This window comes from Scomber scombrus, chromosome 8, assembly GCF_963691925.1.
Source record: "Scomber scombrus chromosome 8, fScoSco1.1, whole genome shotgun sequence".
Lineage (NCBI taxonomy): Eukaryota > Metazoa > Chordata > Actinopteri > Scombriformes > Scombridae > Scomber > Scomber scombrus.
Genome location: NC_084977.1, coordinates 2,251,833 through 2,262,446, shown reverse-complemented (window position 1 = coordinate 2,262,446; position 10,614 = coordinate 2,251,833). Strand labels below are relative to the sequence as shown.

Below are 10,614 nucleotides of genomic sequence, written 5' to 3'. Positions count from 1 at the left end.
ATGTATTTTGTTGTTTTGCAGATCAGAAAATGTAAAATAGAACACATTCTTATATATACTTCTCCATTTTTGTACCATCACATCTAGAATTAGCTTCAATGTTTCTACCTCTTAATAAAATTGTTGTAGATTACATTGTGGGACGATCATTTCCATCATCACACTCATAATAAATTAAACAGGCTGCTGCTCAGCCTGTAATAATTGTTGTTTTCTGGGACTATGGAGGAGCTCTATCAAAAAATAACCAGATCTGATGATGTCATCAGATGGTGATGTCACTAGAGGGTGATGTCACTCTGCATTACAAACTGGTGGTGTACAGTTTGAAAGATGGAGGTGTTAAAAGAGAATCTAAAATAAAACAAAGATTTTAGTAATTGCATCATGGGAAATGTAGTATCAAGCAAGGAGCTAAAAAGTTAGGATATGTGGACCCATTCTTACTACCCATCTCTTGTGAATCCCTTAAATACACAAACTTTATTTCTGTGTGAACATTTTGTGACTCAGCTGTCAGAACTTTATTAAACTGATGAGTTCATGATGTCTCTACCTTCGTCCTCCTAGCAGCTGTAAGACTAACTCCTCGTCCTCAGCCAGAGAGAGACCAGTGTCCAGAGCTGTGTGCTCATCATCCTGCTGTCTGACTTTCTTCCTCTTCCCTGCTGGGAGCGTTTCCTCTTCCTCATCGCTGCTTTCGCTGCTGTGGTGTCGTTTACCTAACCTGGCTTCATCCACCTCCTCCTCCTCCTCCTCTTCCTCAGACCGCTGTTTGTCAGGGTCCGGCAGGGTGCTGGGGTCAAACTCGTCTTCGCTGCTATTGGCCAGGTACGCCACCACCTCGTCCTCCTCCTCTTCGTCAGATTTCTGCTTGTGCTGCTTGCTCGCCTCCCTCCTGGCTGCCTTCTCCTTCAGCCTCTTCTCCGTGTGTTTGGCCTTCACCTTGCGGCGGTACTCCTGCTTATCAAACTCCTGGTCTTCTCGTTTCAGCCTCTCCCGAGCCTTCTCCACATTGATACCTGAAACCTCCTCCTCCTCCTCCTCGTCCGCCTTTTTGCCGGTTGCCGAGCGCTGGACTGGCGGCCATAGCTGCACGGCGTCTCCTTTTTCGCTGAAGGTCACTTTGGTGTTGACCTGGAAGTTTCTCTTCAGGACTTTTTTAGCCTCTGTGAACTTTGTCTCTTTTTCTGTTCTCTTTATGTCCTCCTCCTCCTCTTCCTCTTCCTCAGGCATCTCCTCTCCCCCTGTCAGATTAAAGACGTCCTTTCTTTTCACCGTCAGCAGGTCCACGTCTCTTAGATCATCATCATCCTCACTGTCACTTGGACCTAGCAGCTGTGTCTTGGACTGCTCCTCCTCTTCCTCCTCCTCATCATCATCATCATCTGAATCTTCTGACTCTGAGCTCTGGCTCTCCTGTTGAGGACGCTCTCCTCTCAGCTGGGACTTAAAGCTCTTCAGCTCCTGCTCCTCCTCGGACCGCTCCTCCTCTTGCTGCTCTACCTTCTCACCCCTCTGTGCCTGAGCTTTGTTTAAGAAGCGCACTCTGGGGGCCACGGCCAGACCCAGAGAGACGGCGTACTCGTGGAGTTTCACCTTAAAGACATCAAATACGTCTTTGTTCTTCATCAGGTAGACGGAGCGCAGGTAGGAGACAAAACATCTCTGGGCTCGCTCCTTCTGATCCTTCTCCTGAGCCAGGAAGGCCTCCAGCTTCTGCTGAACGCTCTGCAGCTTCTCCGGGTTCACCTGGAATCAGTCACAACATAATAGTTAATACAGGTGTTCTGTTCTTCTATGAACAACACTCACAGCTGTGTGTATCTGTTGCAGTTAAACTAGCCTGCAGAGTTTCTCACCACTACTGATGCTTAAGAGTTGGTCATAGAATACCGGCATTGGATATGAGGAGAAAATACTCCACAGTGATGTAATGGCGCCCACTGGTGGCTGCACACACCAGTTGATTTATCCAGTATGCAATTAGCAGTCATATCTTGGAAACATATATGACACACATGTTAAAGTGAGAAATATAACAAAGGTTCAGGCTAGTATGACATAAAGTGCACTAATAGACTTCCACTAATCAATGAGATATAATTAACTCATATTAAATATAAAGCATTGCTTAGGAGATAATATAGAATTATGCTACATATTATAACACATTAATTATGTCTTTGGTTGCAGCAGCTTTAATGTGCACGAGTGCTGAGCGCTGCCTCGTGTCCTCCTGTCCTCACACATTTGTTTTTGGTGAAGAACTAAAATAAATGTATGGTCTATTCAAACTGTTCATATTACTAGAACCAGGTACATCAGTGTTCCTCTCTATTCTTTCAACCAAAATAATCATCACGTCCCGCATTGATGACATATGTCCATGCCGGAGACCCGTCGGGACACATTAGCATTTATACTACAGAAGATATAAAAGACCACCTCAACAAGTGGTTTGAGTGATGGGATAACAATGTGTCTCAGAGGTCATTCACACTTGTATTTAGCGCCGTTCTCTTGTGATTGGATCAGAGTGTGAGTGGCATCACAAACATTCCCGCTGGTGGTTTCATATTTCATTAATTGACAGTTGGTGGTAGCAACATGTCAATCGACCGATATAAAGGTTCAAACAAAGGCAAAGAAAGAGACTGGATGTAAACAATGCAGGTGCTCACTCATGTCTACATATCAGGGTGCTGGTCTATGTGTTAAGTGCCTTGAGATGACTTTTGTTGTGATTTGCACACATTTGGTTTCATCCAGCCATTAATGAGGAAGCCATTATTTATGATGTCCATTTAAGACTAGTAATCACATTACTTATTTACTTACTACTACTAAGCTGCAGTGAATATGAGCTGCTTTGGGAATGATGACACCTGATGACACCATGCTATGTAGAGAAAAGTCCTACCTGAATCTCTCAAATCAGTCAGCACTATTTATCTGAGATGTTAAAACTGACATGCAGTGATATTTTCCACTACTTAGGAAACCTGTTCAGGTGTTCAGGAATACTGTTGGATTTTACATTTTTTGAAGCTACAAGCATGATCATAGATTGTTCTCATTCTCACTCACTTTATAGACAATAATCAGTTTTATAGCCATGCCTTTCCTCAGTGTTGTGATGTGTGTTTTAGTCCTGTGACGACTCACCGCGATCTTATTGATGGGCACCTTCTTCTCCTGCAGCTGGCCGACCATGCCCTTCTCCTCAGAGGGCAGCAGCAGCAGCAGGGCCTCTCCCCCCTCCTTGTACCTGGCTGTCCTCCCCACCCTGTGGATGTAGGTGTCTGCGTCCTCGGGACAGTCGTACTGCAGCACCCAGTTAACGGCGGGGAAGTCCAGACCTCTGGCTGCGATGTCTGTGGCGAACAGCACGGCGTTCTGCTTTCTGAGGAAGTCGTTGTAGACCTCCACCCTCTTCATCTGCTGCTGCTTGCCGTGCAGGGCCAGGATGGGCATGCCGGGCCTGAGGCGGCAAAAGATTCGGAAAAGATACTGCACCTCCTTACAGCAGGCGAAGAAGACTATCACCTTCTTCTTCAGGTGGCTCCTGATGAAGGAGAAGAGCATGTTGACCTTCTGATGGAGCTCACACACCACGTAGCTCTGCTCCAGGGTGGCAGGGGTGCTGAATTTGGCCTTCTCGTGAACCCACACATACTCTGGGTCTTTGAGGCTGAGTCGAGCCAGGTCTTTGACAGACTTGGTCTGCGTGGCGGAGAACAGCAGCGTCTGTCGTGTGGTAGGGAGGTTCTCCACGATGGCGTTGAGCGTATCGGCGAAGCCCATGTCTAGGATGCGATCTGCTTCATCCAGCACCAGCATGTGGAGGTCAGAGGCGTGGAAGGCGGCTGTCTCATCCATGTGCTGCAGCAGGCGGCCCGGGGTGCAGATGACTATGTTGGTGCGGTGGATCTTCTCTGCCTCTGTCTTCAGATCCTTGCCACCGATCACCAGTCCTGCAGAGAACTCGTGGTTCTTACCCACCTTACGGAGGACTTCAAAGGTCTGGTAGGCGAGCTCTCTGGTTGGGGAGATGATGAGAGCACCGAGGCCGTCCATGGAGCTCCACTGCTGCCGGTACAGACACTCCAACACAGGGATCAGGAAGGCTAGAGTCTTCCCTGAGCCGGTCTTAGCCGCTCCCAGCACATCCTTCCCCTGCAGGGCGGAGGCCAGGGTCTGCCTCTGGATCTCAGTGGGCTGTCTGTACTGACACGCTTGTAGCGCCTGCAGGGTTTTCTTAGAGATGGGGAAGTCTGAAAACTTGATGGCTTCTTTGCTGTTGATGAGTGAGTACCTGCTCACGAGCCTCTCGATGTCCTCGCGCTCTACCTGCCATTGCGGTTTGTGAATCTGCGCTCTGCTTTTCTTCACTTTAGCTTTGGTCTTGTTGTATTTTTTCTTCCATTTCTCAAAGTCTTTGACGGGATCAGAGGAGCCTTTCAGCTTAGCGGGTTTGGGTTTCTTACCAGCAGAGTTGGAGGGTTTTTTCTCCATCATTCACACATGAAGTTTACAGCTGGACATAAACACATGGAGGACAGCTACCCGTCGCTTTCAAGATGACGTAAACACATGGTAGTTATCAGTGGTTGTCAAACAGCTTAGAGATGTATTACTGCCACCTACTGGACTGGAGGGGGATCACAACACTCATGTCATGATCGGCAATACACTTAAATGAGCCGATTCTTTTCTTTCCCCCAGTTTGTCAAAATTGTTGAGTTAAAACCATAAACAGTGACAACTATGTAATTCACGTTAGAATATATACCGGCCATTTTTGTCATAATCAGAAATTAAGACTTTGCCATTAAAACGGTTTTTCAAAATAAAAACACCGGCCGAGCGTTCAGACCATAAGTCACATCCACATGTTTTTAATTGTTTTAAATTTAAAAACAATTTTTTTTTTTTAAATAAACGTTATTTCACAAAATACAACTAATACATGAAACAATGACAGAGAGATGAATATCGACAATACATATTCATACAAGTACAAATATAATATATAACATGTCTTCACTTAAATATATATATAACTAAATGAATAAACAAACAAACAGACAAAGGATGAAAATAAAATAGGCAAGAAAAAAACACATTTTATATGCATTACTATAAACTATACAACAATTTACAGTACAGAAAAGGGTTAAGTTCTAGTTTCAAGGGAGTTCAACAAATATATTTTTATAATGTTCTGTAAATCTTTTACTTTTCTTATTATTTATCAAAGAAATCGATTTGACAATTGAATTGATTTCTACAGAAAACATGAGAAATGACGGTTAAGAATCTAAGGCAGCACATAATAGGCAGCAGTTCTAGAGACAGTCCGTATATTAGTCATTATCAGTCCATCATGAAATGATATGTAAGTGCATACAGTAAAGTGCATGAGTGTGCTCCAGTTCTTTCTTCTATTATGGTAAAGTGACAGTGTATGGCAGTGTATCTTCCAGGTTATTATACAGTCTATATCTTTCTAGTATAGCGCCAGTGCATTGTGGGATAATAATGAGGTGATACTGTGAGGTTTAAGAGGTCGGAGGTCATCATTCATACAGTCCTGGGAAATAAGCTATTTCTGAGCCTTGTGGTCCATTACAAGGGTGGGTGGGGTCGCAGATGCTGTTGCTCTCTCTCTGCACACACGGTTTCTGGTAGATGTACTTGATGGTGGGTAACTGGGTGCCGTTGGTGCGTTCAGTCCTTGATCCTTTTCAACCTCTTCTAAAAGCAAAGGCGTTGTTGGGTCTCTTTAATCAGGGAGGAGGTAGGCTATTGAGGTTCTGTGTCAGGTTTTCAGACACTCATGGACACAATTCTTAAATCACTCCAGAGGTAAAGATAGTGTTTTGCAAAAATGAGAAGACTGGATAATATACAGGTGGCAAGGTGCGCACGTGCCATGAATTAGTCTGTAATTTCGCAAGTAAGAACATTTCTACGCAGATATTAGTGAATACGGCTAATTGAAACTCAAGAACCTGTCATCCTGACAACTTAAGAGACTCAGGACCGCTGCTTTAATGTATAAACATGTACTGTATTTTAAAGTCTCATCCTGAAAAGTAACTTTCAGGTACTCCTTCATATTTCTTTATTGAACAGACTATAAGCAATCAGTCATCCAAGTCCATTAAAAACAAAACAAACAAAACAAACAAAACATTATCATACTGTACAAACAAAAAAAACCATGTATCTAATGTATCTATAAAGAAAACACAATATTTTCGATAGAAAGAAGGTTAATCACACAAGCAAACAAACAAACAAACAAACAAACAAACAAACAAACAAGTAAATAAGTAAGTTAATAAATAAATAAACAAATAACAGACACTTATTTTATAAAACAATTCTAAAAAACTAAATATCGATTACAGATATACTTTTCTTATTTTTTATACAACATAAAGACTCAAAATATTTTATATCAGTTAAGAAAACTCTCGCGCCACTTCATTGTATGTACGTGAAACGGGCGGGTTCTACCCGGAAGTTGTTGTAAACAAATATTGTTATAGGTTCTTATCCATAGATGATATATATATCTATGTTCTTATCTACGCCAGATTAATGCGTTTTATTTTGAAGGCTCATACCGGAAGCGGTAAGTGTAGTCACCGTACAGAAGCTAACAGTGCTCTACGATAAACATGAAGCTGCTCTGTACACTAGCTACATGATAAACAAGTATTAGGACACATTTCTTTGCACTAACCGAACACAATATCGGTCGTCGGAGGGCTGCTAACATCCCGCAGGCCTTATGCTACTCACGGCATGGCAGAGAGACAGGACAATGAGGTAAACATGAGCTTCACTCTGTCACACTAATAGAATATGCATGTATGTGTTTACAACAACAGTCACAAGTTGAGGAAGTCCTGTTGAAAGAGCTGCTGACACCGGTGGACCATAACAAGCCTTTACTGTTCACTGTCAGGCTCAACTCAGGCTCAACTCAGGCTCAGCTCAGGTCCAGCTGCTCTCAGGTTGGAGGGTTGGAGGTGTATTTGTGGCCTGTCAGCATGGTCAGTGATATGAAACACAGTCAATAATCCATGTAGACAGTGCACTACTTCAGCACCAAACTATGTCAATGATTCAGTGGATTTTCTTTCTAATTAGATATATCAAAACAGCTGACCTGCTCCACACTTGTGCCATAAAATGTTATGGTAATACATAACTGTCACATTATTTCTAAAAGTAACATTTTTAGGCTTCTTTCAGGATTGGAGGTGTGAAGTGAGGTCTCATATTCATTAAAAGGTTGAAGTCATATTCTTGGAGATGTAATAAGATTTAAACTGCCTTTAACTACAGTGTGTGTTATACTTATAGTTGTATTATTAGACCGTGATGTAGGTAAGATAAACCTGCAATACAGTGGGGGGTAAAGTAGCAGGGCAAGGGTATAAATGTATATAAACAAATATATAAATGTGCAATATGCAGAAGTTCCTGACATTATATACATGTGTGCAATGTTCCTGGGATCACGGCCTCAGTCTTATTAATATCCTTTAAAACACAATATCTACAAATCAATCGTTATAATTTTAGAGATATATTATTTTTGTGCACATTATTATTACTATTATTCCCAGTACTTTATTCACTATCAAGAATAACCTGCCATCCATTGATGTGTCTGTTACCAGCTGAGAAATGATGCTGCTGTATCACAGTCATTGTTGTAGGTTTTTGTTTAAAGGGAGCAGAACTCTTTATTCTACTTCCATGTGTTGTGTTTGTCATCCTGAGGTGGAGGAGGCTGACCAGATCTACCTTTTGATGAAGGAGGAGTATCGCATCTCCAGGAATGTGCGTCTGGCCTGGTTCCTTGGTAAACTTAACCAAGTCATCTGGCCCGCCTCTAAGCCTGAACTGGTGAGTTAACTCTGTCTCTTCCTTGTCCTTTTTGTTTGAATAGAGGCCTGAGAACATCAACAATTCTTTGTATACAGTTTGTTCTTAAGTTTATACTACTGAAAGTTGTGTGTGAGAAACCACCAAAGTAAAGCTGCAGTGATTCCTCGATTATTTGTCTTTTTCAATTGATTGGCAACTAAATTCTCAAATGTGAATATTTTCTGGTTTTCTTCAGTAAACTGAATTTCTTTGAGTTGGTCAGAAAAACAAGACATTTGAGGACATCACATTGGGCTTTGGGAAACATTGATTAACATTTTCTGGCATTTTATTGATCAAAAAACGAATCTATTAGTTGACAAAATAATCAACAGTGTAATCAATAATGAAAATAAATGATCTGAAAAAACCCCCCCTGAAACCTTTCAAATTTGACAAAGGTGCTTTAACATGAATATAAGATTTGCTTTAAAATAATATAAAGGTAAACAAATTTGACTTTTTAAAGCGTCTGTAAACTGTCTCATAGTCAGAGAAATCTCAGACTCTCATAAATATTTGAAATGATTTGTTACTGACGCCATGTTTGTCTCTCGTTTCATTCGCAGCTGAACTCAGAGAATGAATTAGACTTACTGAGCATCTTACCTAAAGGATGGCAGCCAGATTTCTCCCCCACCATGTACCCCTACATGTTGATGCCGTCCACCCGGGCCACCTTCCTGGCCCGGAGGTACCGCTTCATCATCGAGCTGGACCTCAGCCCCTCCACAGGGATTGTGGTAAGACTTTAAACGCAGTTAACCGGTTGATAGCTTAGCTTAACTCAGGCATTCATATTCTCTGTAGGTTGAACTGTAATCATCAGGTCAATATTTAATTAAACCTGTTTGATAATCAGCATCTTAGATTTGTCAAACATGCAAACTAGTAAACATGACATTAGCATTCACTACTGTGTTAGTGCAGTCTCACAGAGCTGCTATGATGGCTGTACACTCTGTCTGGTTTCATTTCAAATATTAAACTCAATATAAAACTCAGTAATTAATTGGGGATGGAACCTTTTTTTCAATCAAAGCCATTCATTAAAGCTATTATGCAGAAGTACATAATTGCTAATGCATAACACTATGGGACTCTTGGTTAATACTGCCACAGCTGTTATGCATCCTAATTCAACAGTAACGTCCTCTGTGTGATGAAGCATGATATGTTTTAAAAGTGACTGAGTGCAGAGAAGAATCCTCAGTTTGATTTAAATGTTTTCACCACAGGATGACAGCACAGGAGAGATGATCTTCGATGAAGTTTTTCACGCCTTGTCGAGGTGTTTGGCTGGTCTGGCTCAACCATTCAAAGTCCCTGGAACCGATCAACTTTTCCAACCCAAGATCTTCGTCACCATCCTGGCATATTCATCAATTATAGGCCTCAGTTCCCATCAGGTTAGGTTACATTTCATCGTGTTTTTTTTTTTTATGTTGACCACACTGATTGGTGTGGTCAGAAAGTGTACTCTGTTGCACCTGTAACCACACCCAGCAGTGATGTCACAGGGTCCTGGAGTACACTTTCAGGGATGTTAAGTTACTATTTTATGTCTTTTTAAGAATTACACTTACTTGAATTTATTTCACAGACACCCCTGCTTAACATCCTTATCTAAATGTAAGCATTTAAATGAACCATCTAGCTTTATGTTAGCCATGCTTTTCTGTGAATGGTAGGCAATTCTTCTTATGATTCTATTCTAAGCTATTGCAGATTTCTAACACTGACATATGTTTTATTTCTTGCCAAGTGTTGCATAAAGCTGCTGTAGATGTAGTTCACATCTTTCTAACAGGCTTTATTCTCTGTGCAGGTGTTGGTACAGGGCTGTCAGCTTGAAAGAACAGACCTTGGTGAGTTCCTGCATCACATCTATCAGCAGCTCAGAGCAGTGGAGAGCAACATCGCAGAAGTCCTACATCAGCAGCACGAACAGGCAAGTACATATGATATATCTTTATGACCTAATTAATAAGTCATGTGAAACTTGCTCATTTGAATCATTTCGTATTAATATCAATATTATCAGTATCGGAGTATCAGCCTGTCCATTATCTTAAAGAACAGGGCTGGCAGTGTTCTGGATTTTTCTTATTATCAACAAATTGTATGAAAACACCACACTAATAATGAACTGATCTACTAACAAGTATTCTGTATATGTATCAAAATGTGATGTCATTGAGCTCCATTGTTATACAAAAACTATTAAAAACACATCAATGGGCGCGCAGGTGGTTGAGTGGTTAGAGCGCATGCCATATACGAAGCCGCCCCCGGTTCGAATCCCGATCGGAGGTCCTTTGCTGCATGTCAGCCCCCCCCCCCTCCCATTTTTCCGGTCTACTGCTAAATAAAGGGGTCTATGGAAAAAAAACCAAAACAACACATCAATGAGCTACACAATTATATACTGGCCGACATGTTCCTTCATCACCATGAATACACACACACTTCATTTCAATTCAATCCCACACACACTCCGTCCTGCTGTTAGAAATACTCAGTAGAAACCCAAATGTGGATTATTCCACCTCTGGAAATAGTCCCCAACAAATACACCATTTCTTCCTGTTTGAGTAACTGTTGTTCAAAGTTACAGTGATCAGCTGTTTTAGGAAATTACTGAACCCTTTAAAAAAAAAA

At 41.7% G+C, this 10,614-nt stretch overlaps 2 protein-coding genes across 2 annotated transcripts in view; one reads left to right on the top strand and one right to left on the bottom strand.

Annotated features, from left to right (window-relative positions):
• Positions 1 to 313: 313 nt before the first annotated feature.
• ddx10 (DEAD (Asp-Glu-Ala-Asp) box polypeptide 10) lies at positions 314 to 4,527 on the bottom strand. The gene is made up of 2 exons (XM_062423820.1): positions 3,169 to 4,527; positions 314 to 1,752 (listed from the first exon to the last, which is right to left on the bottom strand). The coding sequence occupies exons 1-2, from the start codon at positions 4,519 to 4,521 to the stop codon at positions 553 to 555; spliced, it is 2,553 nt and encodes an 850-aa protein (XP_062279804.1). The 5' UTR covers positions 4,522 to 4,527; the 3' UTR covers positions 314 to 552.
• Positions 4,528 to 6,761: 2,234 nt separating this feature from the next.
• Positions 6,762 to 10,614, top strand: part of szt2 (SZT2 subunit of KICSTOR complex) — a 106,680-nt gene continuing 102,827 nt past the window's right edge. The window contains exons 1-5 of the mRNA XM_062423812.1: positions 6,762 to 6,843; positions 7,807 to 7,932; positions 8,523 to 8,696; positions 9,192 to 9,362; positions 9,782 to 9,904. Coding sequence (XP_062279796.1) covers positions 6,820 to 6,843; positions 7,807 to 7,932; positions 8,523 to 8,696; positions 9,192 to 9,362; positions 9,782 to 9,904 — 618 coding nt within the window. The 5' untranslated portion in view covers positions 6,762 to 6,819. The remainder of the gene's footprint in view (positions 6,844 to 7,806; positions 7,933 to 8,522; positions 8,697 to 9,191; positions 9,363 to 9,781; positions 9,905 to 10,614) is intronic.